An 18,864-nucleotide genomic window follows, 5' to 3' on the forward strand; every position below is an offset into this window, starting at 1 on the left:
AGTGTTTTAGCCAGTGGTGGAGCTTTGTTCGTCAGTTTACCAAAAAACCCAGAATAAGTGCATGCAGAATCAACTCCAGAATCTAAAAATAGTGCATTTTGTTTTTCCCTCTTGCCTTCCAGGAACTTCTGGGGGGAGTGGGAAACAAGGAGAGTAGTAGTTAGGTTTTCCCCACCTGTCAGGGAGAGCCATCATTCACCTATATTTGGGGGGGTGAAAAGGAAGCTGGAGAATATACTGATTAGAGAGCAGTTGGACACAAATTGTTGAAGCAAAACACCTGGATGCCATATAACCCTAGAGTAGCTTTATTATTTAATCTATAATTTAATAGTTGACCTATAAAATAATTACATTATACTTAAAGCATTTCTTCATTTTTTGTTTTCATTTATAAAACAAGAATTAAATACAGTTTTAACCATTACAAGCTCAACTCAGTTTTTACATAAACACAGCTCCTAGGAGCTTTAAGCTGCAGCATACTCATATTGCAAACTGGTGAAAAACCCAGGCAGGGCATAGCTTAAAGATTCTTGCACATTTTTCTTAAGTGAATTTACTAGGGTGCTTTTCTCACTCTGGTCCAAAATGTCTGACTTTCAGTTCATTCCTTCCAAGGGAAGACTGAGATCCCCGGAGCCTTAGTAGACTAAACTGACACCTTCCCCCTCTGCACCCCACCCACACTCTCAAGACTAGTCTGAATTGCACCCATCGTGGAGCTGGCACGATGCCACAAGTCAGCAGCAACAGCCCCTAAAGCATTCCCTGCGCGAGGAATCTCCCTGTGCACTTCTGACACGTTGGAAGGTCACAGCAGAACAGCGACGTCTGTTCGTGCCACAGGACTGCCAGACCCGACCAACCTCACCCTGCCCACGCCAGCCCCTGTAAACCGCTTGGAGCTCTTGTGGAGATCAGTCCTGAAAGCCTCTTAGGGAGGCCTGTGTCACATAACGGAGACCTGCGGCTCTGAAGCCCCGGCTGGCGACAGTGCTGAACACATTAACCCCTTGAAGTGGCTGCATGCAAAGAGGCTGGTGGGGAGGGGCTCCGGCAGCAGGCTGCAGATGCTGAACTGTGAGACATGCACAGGCAGTCAGCGTGTCATTTTTAATTTGTAAGCTTCAGACAACCGCGTGTGCACCGGCTTCGCTTTGGGGGAAGGGGCTGATTTGAGACAGGATTTTAATACAGCTGGGACTAATACAGATCAGAACTGTAATAAACGGGGTGTACAGGACATGTTAAACTCCATCAACTGAATAACAACATAGTATGATTTAAAATTAACTTCAAGTGTTTACCAACACTTATTGTGCAGGTCTTAAAAACTGAGTGGAACACCAATAGTGTAGCAATTACAACTTACAACTCTCCCCCAGCTCCCACAGCTGTGACCCATTCCAGCAGCACTGACTGAGGCGTTGGCCTTTAACACTAACACATTAACATGGTTTCCAATCATGGGAGAGACACCACTCCCAAAACTTGATGACATTTATGTAGCTTTGTATTCAGTCCAGCAATGACCAAACTTTGTCCTTTGTGTGACAGTGCTTTTATACCTTTGGGGACACATCATTCCCTTAAGTGTTCTCTCCCCCTACCCTTCTACCTCCCCTGGTTTGAGCAGGCATAAATATAAGGTCATAAATGGATGTTGTCCTTTTTGGAGTAAGAAACACACATATCTAACATACAAAAACCTACTAAAAGCATAGTAAAACCATGTCCATTTTAAGCCAGACAGCCGACCTAGCAATCGAGTCAACATTTTAATCGCTGGCATACTCTGCCACAAGAAAAATATACATGGCTAGGTCTATAATACTTTAAACAGCTGTTTACTATAGCTAGGTTACAAAATAAACACTGCTGCAGAGGCCATGTGTTCAATATACTCTAACCACAACAGCATCAGAACCCACCCTCAGTCTGCTCTGTGGTCACCGTGGCTGACCCAGCGCCTCACCCTCCTCCCCTTGCTTCTGATCTGCCGTTCAGACAGCAAGCCCAGAACTATTTGTCATTGCACGAGTGAAGTCGTCTTAAGGAGAGGAGATTTCATAGGAGAGTCTCGCTTGCTTTTCACACATTGCTCCTCGTTACTCTCCCTCATCCGTGTCCCCCTGTCCTGGGCAGCACCTCAGCACTTCCAAGTGAGAGAAGCAAGCTCCAGACCAAAGCATGGGGAAGGCGTTCTCAACTTGTGGAGGGAACTGGAGTGTAGGGCAGAGGGCTTTACTCCACACAGTGGAAACATTTAATGCTGGATTCAGCCAACTGTTCTCTTAGATGATCAATCCCAACTTCTGTGAGCCCGCTCCACTCCAGAAGATTCAACTGGCAGATGATCTTTAAAATACAATGAAACTTTATGGTGAAGTGCCTAACACAGCTGGTTAAAAAGCATTATTCCAGTAGGCAAGTGACAAGGAGCCTTTCCTTGCTGGAGAGATGCCTCCTGAAAGAAAACAAAACACCAGAAGAAAAAAAAAGGAAAAGAAGAAACAAACCAACAAAATGGACAGTCTGCTCAGTGGGAGAGGAGGGGCAGCAGTAAAGCTGATGGAAGCAACACCAAGCAGTGGCTACGTGCCTGTCCTCACACTTTGCCTGAGCTGTTCAGATTCACAGACATGCACCGGCACTGCTTGACCTTCTGGATTTTCTTGAGTCGGAACGGTGGGTCCAGCTCGGGGCACTCCAGCTGCACAGTGGAAGAGGTGACCTTGTGTGGCTTGCAGAAAGCACAGGACTGGAAGGACTCCTCCTCCTTTTTCACGTGCCGTGGAATGTAGAAGGAGTTGCACTGCCCATAGCAGAAGCGGTTGATGATGGTGCGGCTGATGCAGCCCTCCTCGCTGACAGTCTGCCGCAGCGGCTGCGTCTTGCACCAGTCGCTCTTGAGGTACTTCCTCTCCGTGACCACGAGGGCCTCCTGGCTGGAGGCCAGCACCTCCTTGTTCAGCTGCTGCCTCCGCTCCGAGTGGTTGCTGCTGCTGCCTTTGTACGGGGAGGGAATGGCACCTGCAGGGCGGTTTTTCCTGGTCTCCGTTACTCGGACCAGTGCTGCCATCAGAAAAACGGACAAAGCAAATTTCCAAACCATCCTGCAAGGACAACACAAGGCACTGTTAGGAGAAATGTTTTTTCAAACCACAGAACTGGAATGGAGCTGGGATTTCACTCATGCTCTTAGAAGAAGCGGAAAACTGATGTTACCCTGGTTTTTCTGAGTCTTTTGATTTTCATAAATGGAGTCAGATCTTTTAGTTACTGTAGAATATTAGAGCAGTTTTTCTACCTTTCCCACAGAAGTAATATAAACAAATCCTTTGTTTTTCATTCTCTGTCTTTTGTCTGGCATATTTCTAACCTGAAAACAATTGTAACTGACAATTCGTCTGGCCACTGAGGCTGAGGGGTGGAAACCCCAAAAAGCCAATCTTCTGCTAGACCCACAAATGTATAAAAAGTAAAAGAATAAACAAAGGGGCTCTCTTCTCTCCGCTCTTTCAGCTGGGAGCTGGATCAGAAGAACCTCTGCGAAAATCTCTTGTCTGCGTGTGATTACTTTGTGTGTCTCGGTGACAAACTTATCTTTATAATCTCATCACTTTTACTAGATTAGCTCTATTCTAGGGTGATTACTTATCATGAAGAGGCGAGGCCCTTTGGAAAGTCACATTGCTCCTCCTCACTCCTCTCCAAACTCTCCAACTACTTGTTTTTTTCCCCACAGGGACACTAATGCTTTCATGGCTGAAGTGGTGGTTTTACAGAAGCTTCAGCCAGAAACATTTCCTCCTTCTCTGTGAAATCCTGGGCCAAACAGCTGGGCAAACTCCTGGCTAGCAAAGGCTCAAGAGACTCATGCCAAGATGGTGAGAGCCGGTTTGGGGATGGCAAGGAGAGGGGAAGGGAATAGCAGGTTACACAAAGGGCTTGCCCATGTCTCTTCAGCCCCTGAGTCCCAGCCCAGCCTCATTCCCCACAGAAGCAGCAAGGGGTGTCCAAAAAAGCTATTTTTATTATTTTAAATTGCTTCTGAAGTTTCTTAGGGCTCTTATGGCACTTACAGGCTTGTATTTGTTGTCTTATGTACGAGGCCAAAACCTTGATGGATTTATTTTTGCAGTAAGAGGAAATGCTTAAACACAACTTTGAGGACTTCACAACTTTGCAAGGCCTCTTGGGCAAACGGTTTGAGAAGGTTTGTAAACATGAGAAGATTCAATATTTATTTTAGATTTTAAGGAATAGGTTAGGGCATAAGCTTGTTGCTAAGTTAAAATAGTCAGCCAGATGGCAAAAGTATTTTTTCCTACAGTTGTCGATTACGTATTCTTGTTCTGTGGAGCATCTCTTACCAGCTCTTTCCCAATTCATTTTAGTAATATGTCTTGATGTGCTTCCAGAACATCAGACTAGGTGTACTAAATTTCCTTATAAAGTCAATGCTCACTAGTGAACTGCTCATTTGGCAGTTCATTTCATATCACTCTCCCTGGGAAAGGAGAACAGAGGGTCTCTTCAGTGCCAGCAGTGGGTGCACAGAAGCTTCACATTTGGAGACTAGAACATGTCCAAGTCTTTCTGAAGTGATCTATTCACTTAATCTTAATGGGTATTTTTATAGTGTACAAAAGACTTATCCCTCTCTTCACAATAAAGCTTCAAACCCTCCCAAGTAATGATTTTATTTTTTTTCCTTTAGAGAGATACCTAGACAAAAAAAACCTACCATCACACTGGTAATTATAATATCTAACACTATAGACACTTCAGATGTTGCACAGGTACTCCCATCTGGAAAACATGTCACTTTCCAAACAATGACACCAAAAGATCAAAAAAGTGTCTGCAGTAAACGTGCAAAAGAAGACAAGAATAGCAGTAACAACTGTTTCTCACCTAATAAAGCAGACCTAATATATATAACTTCTGTGGAGCTGAAGAAAAAAACTACTCAAGCAGACTAGGCAAGATAACATTCCTTAAGGTTATTTTCTAAGCCTACAAGATCTGTGTCAGACTTGGACTAATTTTCTAAGGGGAGAAGCCTGAACTGCTGAAGGAAAGAAAAGAGCTAATCGTATCGCTGTAAAAAGAGGATGTTCTGGTGCAGAGTTAAATTTCGGCAGACTATATGTTTGAAACAGAACCTCCTTTAAATGGAAACCAGTATTTCTAAACCACAAAAAAGTTCATTCAACCATGCCATCTCCTCACTGAACACCCACTGTAGCCATGGGTACTTTAAATCAGTGGCCTATTTTCACACTGCTTAGCATTCAGCATGCAAGTCCAGAAGTTTTGTCCAGAGCCTTTAAACGAAGCAAGACTAGACTTGGCTTTGCTGGCAGGTATTGTCGCCAAGTCCACTGGATGTCAACCCACACAACCAGGCCAAAACCTAATCAGGTAATTAGTTTCAGTTGAATATAGTGTTCCGTGCTTCCTTTCAAATTGTTCTCATGTTATTCTGCACTGATGGCTGCATTTCAGTAGTAGATAAAACAACTGATTCCCAGTGTTTTGTGTTTTATATAGAAAGGGGAGGAAAAGAAACCAGATTTACAAACCTTTGTCTTCTAGAAAAAGACAGAGGTGAGCTCTCCACAAGATGCCTCATGCCACATTTCTTAGGCATACTCTTCTCTCTTTTGAAACAGAAGGGATAGTGCCCCTCCAGTCTCATTTCTCTGATCCTGGCATAGAAGAGGACAGTAAAGGTCAGAAGGAGAGACACACCCTTTCCCCAACCCCCTCCTCTTTTCTTGGGATGATCTTTAAGATTTTTTCCAACTTTCATGACTCTACAGTTCTATGAAACTCTGTCTTACCATGCCTGCTCTTTCTCTTCATAAAATGCAACTTGAAAGGACATCTTTCCTTTTTGTGTCAAGAGTAGTGGTCAAGCAGAAATTCTATGTAGGAATCCAAGAAAGCTGACAGAGAACTAACAGCTCAAAGTCTACAATATAGAGAAATACTATAGCAGTATTCTAATTGCTTAAATGGTTTTATGTAGGCATGGGGAGCCATTCAATAGAGTAAGTAGGATTTATTCAGTAAGTCTGTGTTTATAACTAATAAAGCATTATTAATCAAAGCCACTATTGTACAGTTGTAAACCAAACACTGCAATACGTGCAAGTACTTCCACAGACAGGTAGGAACGCACCACTGACTTGTGTCATTGATCCTTATCAAACCTGAACCTTAAAATATTTACATAAGGAAGTAATAATCTATTCTACACTAGCAGGTCAAATGTGCATTCTGTCAGATTGTGGAATTTCTAATCACAGTGTTACCCCTTACTAGCCTGCAAATCACCCCTTTCTAAGCCCTGGCACACAAATCCCCTATTCAAGAAAGTAAGGGTGCAAACAAGGTCACACGGTGCCAACAACTTGCCAAGGACTACACATATATTTTCAGCGCTCGCATGCAAAGAGAAGAGAAACTTCAGGACTCCCAGAGAAAGAGAACATTTTGGCAAACTCCATTTGAATGCAAAGCAAGACGGTGAATGCTGTCTGTCTGCAGACAGAACAGGATGAGAAGAAACACAAAACGTATTGGAGAAGAATCCGGCTTTTGGCAAGGACAGGGCAGCTCTGCCCTACTTAGATGGAACAGAATGAAAGAGCATGTGGCTGAGACCATGCAAGTGAGAACTGCCTCGAGAGACCAACGCCCCTATAACTTGCACCAGTGCCAGCCTGGGCCCCCCATTCCTGCTGCACTGGGGGTCCCCATAGCAGACCCAGCAGCAGCTCCTTTGTAACAGTTTTCAGCTTCTTCAAGCACTGTTGCCAGCTGCTCCAGTTCCCCCCATGCCTTTTTTCCAGTGTGTGAGCTGAGAAAAACTTAACCTTAGACTAGACACCCAACAAGGCCTGGCTGCATTTACGTATCACGTGGCAAGTTTTTTCTGCTTTAGATGAGGAAATCAGCATCAAGTATGAGTTCATAATCTCATCAAACCCAACATGCTGGAGCTGGGCAATCAGGCCCAGGAGTGTAAAAAAAATCCTTGGCCATGGAAGCATGAATGTCAAAATCCAGATCTGTCATTCAGAGGTCAGGTCACTGTGCTAGGAGGGGAAGACCCAGGATCACTGCGTCTGCCCTTAGCTTTATTTCTTCTTTGTATCCAGTTACTATGTAACATAAAGTACCTACCATTGGGAAGGCAGGCTCCCATTCGCATACCGACCTTCTGGCTCTGTAACGCACGCATTCTTGAAAGCAATCCCGCTTCAGAGCAAGACATGTAACCCCAAAAATAGCTTATAGTTTTGTGCTCAGAGAAGTTCCCTTTGAATTGGGGCGTTGGATTTGCCTTCAGAACTCAAGGTCATTGTTTTTGCAGCAGTCCCCCTGAGAAGAAGTGGGTGCTATGGTCTGAAAGGCAGGGCAGGAGGCTACACCACTGCCCATCTGTGCTGAGTGGGTACTCGGATGTTTCCTCTGGTTTTCTAAGTCATGACCAGTTTCATAGCAGATTCTGACTGGGAATTCTTGTTTTCAAGATCAGCCTACCTCAAGGTTGCAAATGGACAGAAAGAAAGAGGGATGTAACTGAAAGATGACTGTGATATTTTATGTTAGCTGCTCAGGAAATCAGGAGGCATGAGACCCATTTGTTTTCTTTAGTACCTACTTTGTAGCATCTAGAAAGCACTCAGCATTATCAGCATTCCTGGAAGCATCCAACTCTCTGATATAGGTATGATACAATCATCTCTTCACCAGGCCTTTCTAGAGAGAATTCAGAAATAAAAGTCGCAGGCAATTTAAAACAAAACATAACAAAACACAGCAACAACAACAACAACAACAACAAAAAAAAAACCACCCCAAACCACAACCAAAAAAATCCAAACCTGCAAAACCTGTCTTACCATGGAATTTGAGAGTCTACCTATTCAGCTTAATCATGGATTCATGAAGAAGATTTAGCACTATAAACCTATCATACACCCATCAGAAGTACAGTCTCAAGTACTGTAAGAGCCAGTGGCTGGGAAGAAGATAAACAAATTCAGAGATTTTTTTTTTTTTTTTTTAAATTTAAATTTTATTAACAGCTGAAGAGCTTCCCTTGGACAAATATTTCTCTGTAACTACCAGCAAAAGGCAGGCATTACAAATTAGATTAAATCAGGTCCCATTACATAGTACAGTACATAGATGGCCACATTTGACCACCTGTATCACTTGCTTCCAGTTTCCACCCTGCAAACTTCAGACACATGAGAGCTCTCCTTAGGGATCACTTGATTGTGGCTGAAGGCGAGAAGCCTTGTTGCCAAATTTTTTTTCTAGCCCCCCCTTATTTTCATATTAGACTCAGTCAGAAAAAGAATCTGTCTAAACCAGTCATATGTACAATAATGTAAGAACACGATGTACATGGTTAGTTCTCACATTTAAGATGGGACACAAGAAGTGCTCCTTGAAGACAAGCCAGACAATAGCTTTTCAAAGAACTAAAACTTGGCTTTAGCAACAGATGTGGAAAGCCAGGAAATATCAAATTCTCTTCCAGGAAGCCAAAAATGCTATTTATTTAATTTATTAATAGTTAGGCATGACTCTAATGGTACAATGTTCTCATAAAGACTTCAATAAAGACTAATCAGGCATCTTTGTGCAAGGGAGGTATTCGGTGCTAACTTTTCTCTTTTAACTATCCTTTGGAAACTCTTTTTCCTGTGTCCCAACAGCATTAGCAGTAACTGAACACTGTACTGTATCTCCTGTTGCAGAGACATGGGAGTCTTATTAAATCGTTCCATCATTAATAGATTCCCACTACTAAATTGCCAAGAGTGCGGCCAGCTACAACAACAAAACATGCAGGAGGCTGGGCAGACCAAACTTTTAAAAATGTGGAAAACACAATACTGCAGCTAGGATTCAGCAATTCAGATCTGCATTACAGCAGTAGTTACCATGCTCTAGGAGTACAAGGCATCATTTTTCAAAACCACTGCACAAAACACAAAAGGCAGCAATTATTTAAATTATTATTTGAATTCTCTTTGCATAGCTTTTATACCTGGGGGGTTTTGGTGGTGGTGGGTTTTTTGTTGAGTTTTTTTGGTGGGGGTTTTTTTGTGTGGTTTTGGTTTTAGTTTTTTTTTCTTTTACTTAGTATTAGTGCTGGAGGAATAGAGAAGAGTTCCTAATTATTTTATGCCAGGACCAGGAGTTTGTGAGGAGAGTCACCAAAGAACCTGGTTGTAAACTACAGCTCCAGAAGACCAGAGAGAGGGGAAGGAAATATTGATGAAGTCAGCCCTGTTATTTTGACATACTTTTATCATTAAGGAGATGGAAAAAAGGTTAGGCCACTTGGAATGAATAAAGAGACGTTGTCAGAGAAGTAGAAATGAGACAAGGAAGGTTGCGGCCATCTGGAATTAAATCTGGCCAAATATGTCAATGAGACCAAGAAGGGGTTCTTCTAATGTAACTATAGCAAAAGGAAAACTAAGGATAATGTTTTAGTAATGCACTGCTAAATGGAGTGGGGACACTGGTAACAGAGAACACAGTTACTGAACATGTCTGCATTGGTTTGATATGACATCTCTTAGACCTCTCTGACCCAGGAGACCAGCGTAAAGGAATACGGGAAGGAAGGATTGAGTTAGAGAACACCTAGGCAAGTCTGACATCTACAAATCCATGGGCCCTGACAGACCTGCTGGACACCATAGAAAGGCTGGTCACGATCATCTTTGAAAGGCCATGGCAGTCAGGAGAGATGCCTGAGGACTGGAAGAAAGCAAATGTCACATCAGTCCTCAAAAACTGCAAGAAGGAGAACCTAGGGAACTACTGGCCAGTCTCACCTCAACCCTGAGAAAAGTGACGGAGTGCCTCATTCTGGAGTCCATCTCTAGCCATGTGAATGACAAGGTCATCAGGAGAAGTCAGCATGGAATCACAAATAATAAATCATGCTTGACCAGCCAGACTTTCTGCCATGAAGCAACAACCTGTACAGAGGAGGGGAGAGCAGTGGATACTGTCTACCTCAACTTTAGTGCGGCTTTCCACACTGTTTCTCACAACATCCACAAAGGCAAAGCGTGGAAGTGCAGGCTGGATGAGAAGGCAGTGAGGTGGATTCAGAAGTGTCTGAGTGGCAGATCCCAGAGGATCTGTGTGTACCCAGTGCACATGGTCAGGTTTGGAGTCCTGTCACCTGTGGCATCCCACAAGGTCCAGCACTGGGCCCAGTGTTGTTTACCTTGTTCACCATTGACTCAGGTGAAGGGGCAGAAGCCTCCTCAGCAGGTTCACTGACAACACAAAGCTGGGAGGAGAGTCCAGCATCCCAAACGGCTGTGCAGCCCTTCAGAAGGACCTCGGCAGGTTGGAGAGGTGACCAGAGAAGGACTGACTGAACTTTAACAAAGGCATGGGCAGGGTTCTTCTCTGGGAAGGAATGACTCCTGCACCAGCACAGGCTGGAGGCTGAGCTGCTGGAAAGCAGCTCTGTGGAGAAGGACCTGGGGGTCCTGGTGGACAACAAGCTGTCCCTGAGCCAGCAGTGTCCTTGTGGCCAAGAATGCCAGTGATGTCCTGGGATGGATAAGGAAGGGCATTGTCAGCAGGCTGAGGGTGATCCTGCCCCTCTACTCAACCCTGGTGAGGCACATCTGGAGTGCTGGGTCCAGTTCTGGGATCCTTGGTGCAAGAATGATTAAGGGACTGGAAGTTCTCTCTTATGAGGAAAGGCTGAGGGAGCTGGGCCTGTTCAGCCTCGCAAAGTGACGACTGAGAAGGGACCTCATCAATGCCTAAAAGATTCTGAAGGGAGAATGCCAAGAGGATGAAGCCAGGCTCTTCTCAGTGGGGCTGAGCAATAGGACAAGAGGCAAAAGACAGAAACTGATGCATGGGAAGTTTCATCTGAATAGGAGGAAGAACTTCACTGTGCAGATAACTGTGCAGTGGAACAGATTGCCCAGAGAGATGGTGGAGTATCCCTGACTGGAGACATTCAAGAATTGTCTGGATGCATTTCTGTGCAATGTGCTCTAGGACGACCCTGCTTGAGCAGGAAGGTTGGACCAGTTGCCCCATTGTGGTTCCTTCTAACCTTACTTGTCCTCTGTGATTATGTCCATGATAAATACCAGTGCTTCCCAAAAATCACAGACACATATAATAGATGCAATTACTAAGGCCCCAACTAGAAGAAAACAGTGCAGGAAACAATGATGCAAGTTTTGTTGGTCTGGATTCTTTTTAAGGCTAAGTGTTAGCCAGGTAATACAGTGAAGAAAGACACTGTCAACTTCATATGACGCTGTATTTATCAGTAGCAAAGATTTTGATTCAACAACTGTGTCAGCATTTATCATTTTAAAACAAGAAAAGTGAAATAAAGAGAAGGAATGAAAGCTGCAAGAAATGTAAAATCAAAGTCATCCTATAGTACCTGTGGTAATGCAGCAAAGCCTTTTTTAAAGGACTAGGAACACACTCCGAATACTAGCAGGTAACTGGACAAAAGGGGTTTTTTGTATCCTTATGATTAAAAACTAAATTTTGTTGCTATTTCAGCTTCAGGAACTTGTGGTTTTAGAACCAACCACAGACAAATGTCTGCCTGGTGAGCACATGTGAACTGTCCCAAGCAGAGTGAGATGTCCTCCTCAGAAGTGTCTGAGCAGTCATCAGTGTTGGCAGTATTTGCAACACTGGGTAAAAAAAGGGGGAGTGGGAGGAGGGAAAAACCCACAAAATAAAACCAGATTTCTGCTAGCTGTCCATGAGGCTGATTCTCTTCCTCACAACCTGGTTTTGAAGAATGCTACAGTCAGGGGGTGGAAGGAATAGATACAAGGAGAAGAGCTTTTTTGGAAAAGACTGATAATTCTCCTATGAATCTAAAAAATGTCTCTCTGCAAGAGTGAACTAAGTTGAAAAGACACTTGGTCTCTTCTCAGTGTTTCTCAGCTTTTCAGCACAAGATAAAGAGCCCCAAAGAGGCAAGTCCGTTCTGTTTGTACATGAACATTTTGTCCAGCAAGTAAAAACAGCCTACATTTAACTTTATTCTTCTGCGTTGAAGGCAGCTGTTACACTCCCATTTGGCAGCATTTCATTCAGGAGAAAACAGCAGACTTCTGCCCTTGGGAAAATAAAAACTAAATCTGAAGGGAAGCAGTGGCTTGAGCAAATGTCTTCATTTGTGACCATCCCTCAGCCTGTTGGAAAGAAGGACAGTCAACACAAGAATGGGGCAAGTTCAGCATTTAAATACAATAGCTCATTTCACGTCTTCCTCACTGGAGAATCGATGCTACAAAAGACTATTTTGCAATGAACAGTCTCCATTATATTTTTTGTTGTTTGCATTACAACAGAACACAGAAATCTCATCCGAGACCAATGCCTGACTAAGCGACACAACTCCAAATGTCTGTAGACTGACTTGGTGACCAACATATGGCGGGACCAGAACTGAGCTCAGAGGGGAAGTTACTGGAGTTCAGAAATTAACTGAGAATGGACTATTTCCAACATCTTTCAATTGCACCGCATGGCACCAATACTATTCTTTTTGCAAAGAAATACAGATTTGTTACCCTGAGGCAACCTTTTATTTAAAAACATTATACTATTGTAAATTAAAATTCTTTTGTCTGAAAATTTCCAATATAGTTTCCCTGAGTTTTGATAGAACAGGGATGGAGTTAGGAGCTTTATTTCTTTGTAGCTTCAAACAATGCACTACTTCTAGAATGCACATCTCATTTTCTAACCTCAGTAAGGGACATGACAGTTAATCTTCAATATATGCTCCTTACTGTACTTGCACCATTCTAAAAAGAGGGCATTTGAATGAGTTCTGTTCTAGGAGAAAATGGAGGTCCCTACAGCATCATAGAAGTGCTCAAAAGAAGTGCCTGCTTCTCTTAACGATCAGAAAAATGCAAGTACTTCTGAAATCAACAGGTGGCATGTAATCTTGTATATAAGAAACACTAGATTAATCAGCAGAGAAGTAGCATTTAAATTTTTCCAAATTTAAATTTTCTGGTAGATTCAGATAGTTTTATTCTTTCAGGCTCTTTGTCAAGATGCTATCCTCAGTTACCACATTATGATTCTGGTCACGTTCCTGTTTGAAAATCTAAAATGTTATTGATGGTCTAGTCTTTGTATTATGAACTTCCGTAAGCCCGTATCCTATTTATAGAGCTGAAACACAGATGGCTCAAATAAAAATTGCTCCTATACCAATATCCCACAGGCTAATCTTTCTATTAGGTAGTATGCAAATTCCCATACAAACAAAATTTCAGCTATATATCCCACTACTTTCCAGTATGTCACTTGTAAGTAGCATTCCAGCTGTATTCTCATACAGTTGTCTTTAAAATGGCTTATATTTATTGCTTGGAGCACTTTTCATTTACATTTATCTCTCCTTAAATTTGCCTGACAAAGCATTAGTCCTCCTGACTAAAACTTACAGCGGTTCTGGGGACAGAGTGCAGAAGATCTATGCTAATGAGCAAATAAAACAAGTATTGACCCCATGCAGCTTGCTAGCTCCAACCAGGTCTATGCCATACAAACACATAACTAAATGCCTTACCAGAATTATTCGTTTCACAGAAAACTACTTTTTCTCCTCAGTGAGGCTAAATCTAGGGAATTCTCTCAGCCTGTTTTGCCTTTCCTTTGGTTTATAAGCAACACATCTGACACCTCCTCACAATTAATTTTTTTTTTCCTCTGCCAAATTTCAAATGTATTGGACAGAAAGGCAGGTTTGAAACTTCTGTTGCATTACACTAAGTGTGTTTTCTCCTAGGGTACACAGGGATGCATGAAAATTATTTCAGGGAAGGGGACAGAGGGAACAAGTCAACGGCAGCACAGTTTAGAACAGGAGGTGCGAGTAGCAAAGGGGACGTTTAGGGTTACTGGCACACTGAACACACCCATAGAAAATCAAAGTTCATGAGCTCTAATGTTCACATGTAACACAAGACATCCTGAAATAGCAGTGGGTCCCCTCAAAGTTTCTAATACAGTCTCTGACCCATGGTCTAAGCTGGCCCAACAGCGTAAAGCTTGTTTGCACTCTGTCGCTGGAAGCCAAGCAGGAACAGTCACTGTTGCACACCACGCATGGTATTATCCTTAGGTTGATCCTGTAAGATTTTGGAGCCCTTTTTGTTCACAAACTTACCAGATGTTTTCTTCTTTCCTCAAGAGCACCAGCCTTCTGCTTGGCTTACTTTGGCAGTTACTTTTTGTGGGTTAACCAATGGCCCATCACAATCCCTGTTCAGGGGTTAGTTTTGTTTCAAATGGAAGTTTTTTGTTTAACTCAGCTGTGGGCTTTGCCCTGAAAGGAACGCTGTTCACTCAGGGTCTCTACAAGTGAAACTTAATGTATGCAACTAAAATATAATTCACACCTGTAAGGGCGGAAAAGGGCAGTAACCACATGCTCTGACGAGTTTTCTTTTCCAGGTTTTTGCAAGCCTGTAAACAAACATGACGTTTGGAGTTCAAAACCCTTAGAGTTACATGACTTCTTGGCTACCCTAGTCCATGCACCAGTTGATGCCTTGATGCAAGTTCTTCAGTTTGGAAATATTTTGACCCTTGTTTTTAAGTTGTTTTCTTATATATAAAAAAGAATTTTTACTACATCTATTGGTATTTCCAAGCTGACAGTAACCTTTTTGACGGTCATAGCTGTCAAATGGACCAAAATAAATCACAGTGGCTCAACAGCTGTCAAAAGAAAAAAATCTTTTGAGATGCTATGAAGTCAGGAATACAAATAAAATTTTAATTACATATGCACTATTGATATAAAATGCTAAATACCTATAAACTTCAAAATAACTTTTCAGAAATATTAGAAAACATATAGCACACAGAATGAATGGGCAAACTGCCATTTATGCACTGTTCTTGGCAGTGTGTGTCACAACTGGAAGTAAATAGAAGACAAAATTTCAGTTAAATGCAGTAGGATGATTTGTAGGAAATTTAACTTCCAAATACTGGAAATTTACTCCGTCCCTCCCACTTCACACTGCTGGCAACACGTGGCTGTCCCACATCTATGTTCTTGTGGCTTTGATTCATGCTCAGATCAGTGATTCTCCCTCTGTCATTACACACAGAATGTAAATATTTGCTCTGTCTGTATTCTGGTTTACAGACCTGACCCACTACTGAATATGAAGGCTGTAATTGAATCACAGAAGGATCTGTTGCCATGTGTAAACCAGGATTTTATGTTTTATGACTTAGGCTTTGCAGAGCAGCCATCTTCCTACTCACCTCCCCCTCTCCTTGCCCATGACTGAATTATAGTTGTGACTCTAATTGAAGCCTAGTATTATTTTATTTCTCTTCTGTGGAGAGAAAGACCAGAGCTATCATTCTGAATACACAGCAAGCCACAGGAGCCTGAATGAGGTACTCTAATGACAGGTCCTCCTCCACAGCACATTTGCAGTCTTTCTGCTAATTAATTTGATTTCCTTTGTCTAGACTAACATAATACAGCAAGTTGTGCTCATTTAAAGGGAGATTGTTAGCCTTTCAGTTCACTCCAAATGAGGAAGAAAGAAGAGTCAATAGACTGGAATCTTGGGGAGGCAGACTGACTTTGTCCTTGACTACACCATTGCTTATGTTTTCACTCGACCAAGACTTTGTCTCCAGGAGAACCCGAGACAGCACTATCATCAGAGGAGAGACTATAATCAAAATCAGATATCGTCGGTATGCGCATGGCAAGGCAGTGGCAGCTACACAGAAGGGTTCTGTCTATGATGGACTGCAGTCAGCAGCTTTCTTCCTGGCAATCACTTGGCATTTGCTGTTCACAGCTCCTGACATCCTCGGAGGGCTGAACAAACATGTAATTAAAAACACACACAAGCTGGTTTCTTCAGAATCCCTTCACAGGACAAAAGGAGATTCAGTAGTGTGCCACAGGACTAATAAACCAGAGGCAAAGCTAGTAATGGAGTTAAAGAAGTAACTTCCTCACTATTTGGAAGGCCAGACCTACATTCGCCAGTTTTGACAACTGAAACTTAGGAGCTGGACAAAGTCTCAGAACTGAGCTGTCAGTCAAATACAGAACCTGGGAAGTGGAGTGATGCATGATAAACAGATGATCAGACCCGGATTTGAAAGTTCGGTCTTCTGAGTCATCTGGGTAGATCCAGTTTCAAACCCAGCAAGAAAACTGACGAGAAATCAGACATCATATAGGAGCTCTGTGGGATGGAATGAGTTCAAATGCTTTTTAATAACAACAGGGAAGACCTTCTTCTATGACAAAAGACGAAGGCAGAAAGCCAACAGGGGCAATCACCAACCCTTTCTGCTCACACATCCACAGAAAAGTGCCAGAGCTCCCCTACTGTAGACAGTTTCAGGATTGCTTCCATGCCTGTAACCTCAGTTGCACTTATAATTTTGCAGCATCAGAGAGGAAGGATTCCAACTTCATGTCTTACTGGCTGAGGGGTTATTTTTTTGGCTCATAGTAACTGGGCACCTTCTTTACTCAAACACAAGCAGAAGATAAACTGCACCTGGAGGCTCTTTATTAACTTATTCTGACCTTGGGCTTTTTTACAGTGTTTGGCCATGAGCCATTCAAACTGTGTCACCACAGTTAAGGTTTGAGTATTTTTCCATTATTGACGCTTTTAAAGCTCAGCAGAAATAGACAGCAAGTAAAAGTAAATCTAAAGATTCTTCTCTTTGGCTCTTTCAGAAAGCTGATCTCAGAAAGGTCAGGAAAGTATCTTGGAATGAGTTGGCCAACATCTATAGCTATAAATTTCAGTGTGAGATCGAAAGCTCCATTTCTTTTCCAGGTCTATTCACGGACTCTTCCCCTGATCCACTTTAGGCAGCTCTTCCTTGAATCTAGGGAAGGGACAACACTTCTGGTAATCTTGGATGACTTCATGTGACTACACAGAAGGAAAAAGATACCAAGACCCCATTGCATGTCAGTGCTTAATTGGATTGAGAGTAATGAATGGTCCAAGTGAAGTGACAAAGAGCTTCCCTTCTGACAGGACTAGAATGAGAGATCCTAGCTAACAGGTCCACATGGGACCAGTAAATGCAAAACTGATAGGGGAGAGAGGGAACGAGTGATCAGGAAGGTTGCCCATTCAGGGTTTGCTTTGGTTTCTTTTCACTTATTACACAGTAGTCAGAGAACACAGGCATTACAGTTTACACCATTCTACTAATCCTAACCACTTAGTGCTGGTTCAAGCAATCACACATTTCGTAATGAAGCAGCAAGGGAGTTTGATCAGATGAAGGTTTTGTTCAGCCAGATGAAAGTGCGTGTAATGGCTCAGCAACCAGATGCCATCTGTGCCCCTAGCTAAGTCTCACTGCAGCTGATTATAATCAAATAAGATCATCCCAAAGAAAATGCTCTGATCCATAGGTTTACTCTGGTTCCTAATAAGTGATCACACACAGAGCTCACATATTCATTTATGAGTGATTTAGACCAAAAATACAAAAATCATTATGTACCCATGAACTAGACTTTTCTAATTTGTTTTCCTATGTCTTGGCTAAACAGTAGACTTTTTAAAGCAGTTATGTGTAATATGGGATTAAGAGGACAGGAATCTAAAATAAGGAATGAGGGAAAATATTTTCTGACACTATGAGAACTAGACATACTGAAAGCCTCATCTTGATATTGGAGCAAATATTAACATTGGCCTATGTCTCCACTTAAGATCAGCTAAATAATAAGATTCTGAACTGTCCCTTATTTTTCTTTTCAAGAAGGAGATGAAGTGAACAAAAATTGGTTTTAAGATACTTTCAGTGTAAAATTCTAAATCCTCAAAAGCAAAGTAGAAATTTCACAGTGTTAATGTGGAATACATTTTTGTCTCAGTAATGGGAAAGTCCTAAAAATGCACATCAATTCAAACTGGGGTCTTCAGGTGCCTTTAGACTGAGGAGTCCAAAAATGTCTGTATCTCTTCCTTTGAAAAAGTATCTTTGAAAAAAGGTTTTGATCAACCCTTCTGAAAACTTCCATTCCCACTGTGTGAAGAGACAAAAAAAGTTTCAACTGAACTTACCACAGTTCCTGTAGTATGATGAACCTCAATGGGTCAGCGATAACCACAGCCCCATGGGCCTTTCTATGCTTGTATTTTGAAAGGAGGCTCAGTAAAGAATTTGGCTTAGGAAAACAAGACTATGCTTCCTCTCTTCCCTTACTTAGTTTCAGAACAACAGCTTTTGCTTTGAGTGATTATTTCAGCTTCTGTAATTTTTCTCAAGCACAAAATTATAGAGAAGCTTCATACAGATCACATCAGTGATTTGAGTAGCATAAGAAGATGGTGAATGTTAGAGCAACAGAACAGTAATTAGGAAAAACATAAAAATGCACATAGTAAAGGTAAAGCTAAAAGCAGCTCACCTGTCTGAAAATCTGCTAACTTGGCAAAACCCCTTCTCCTTAGAGGATCCTAAAAAGGTCTTAATTAGCACAAAAACTGAAGTGTGCTAATTGCTACTTGGCAAAACTCCGCTTATTAAAAACACAAGGACATTTGTGGGTTGTTTTTCCTTGTTTCCCACTCTCAAAATCAAACACTTTGTTTTACAACATGAATGAACCAAAAAGCTACATCAAAACAGGTACACACTTCTGTATCAACATCTTTGTTATAAACTTGAAGGGGAGGACACTTAAGCTTACCTAAGAAAATTTTTTAAAAAAGAAAAAAAAGGAGTGAGAATTAAATAATTAAACTATGGTTT

At 42.1% G+C, this 18,864-nt stretch overlaps 1 protein-coding gene across 2 annotated transcripts in view; it reads right to left on the bottom strand.

Annotated features, from left to right (window-relative positions):
* The window catches only part of GREM2 (gremlin 2, DAN family BMP antagonist), a 41,343-nt gene continuing 22,479 nt past the window's right edge, over window positions 1-18,864 (bottom strand). Inside the window, exons 2-3 of one of the 2 annotated variants that reach the window (XM_040058968.2) lie at window positions 5,595-5,720; window positions 1-3,119 (exon numbers count right to left, since the gene is read on the bottom strand). In XM_040058968.2, the coding sequence (XP_039914902.1) occupies window positions 2,612-3,119; window positions 5,595-5,710 (624 nt within the window). In that variant the 5' untranslated portion in view covers window positions 5,711-5,720 and the 3' untranslated portion in view covers window positions 1-2,611. The remainder of the gene's footprint in view (window positions 3,120-5,594; window positions 5,721-18,864) is intronic. The other variant, XM_040058969.2, reaches the window with a different exon arrangement.

Source organism: Hirundo rustica, chromosome 3, assembly GCF_015227805.2.
Source record: "Hirundo rustica isolate bHirRus1 chromosome 3, bHirRus1.pri.v3, whole genome shotgun sequence".
NCBI lineage: Eukaryota > Metazoa > Chordata > Aves > Passeriformes > Hirundinidae > Hirundo > Hirundo rustica.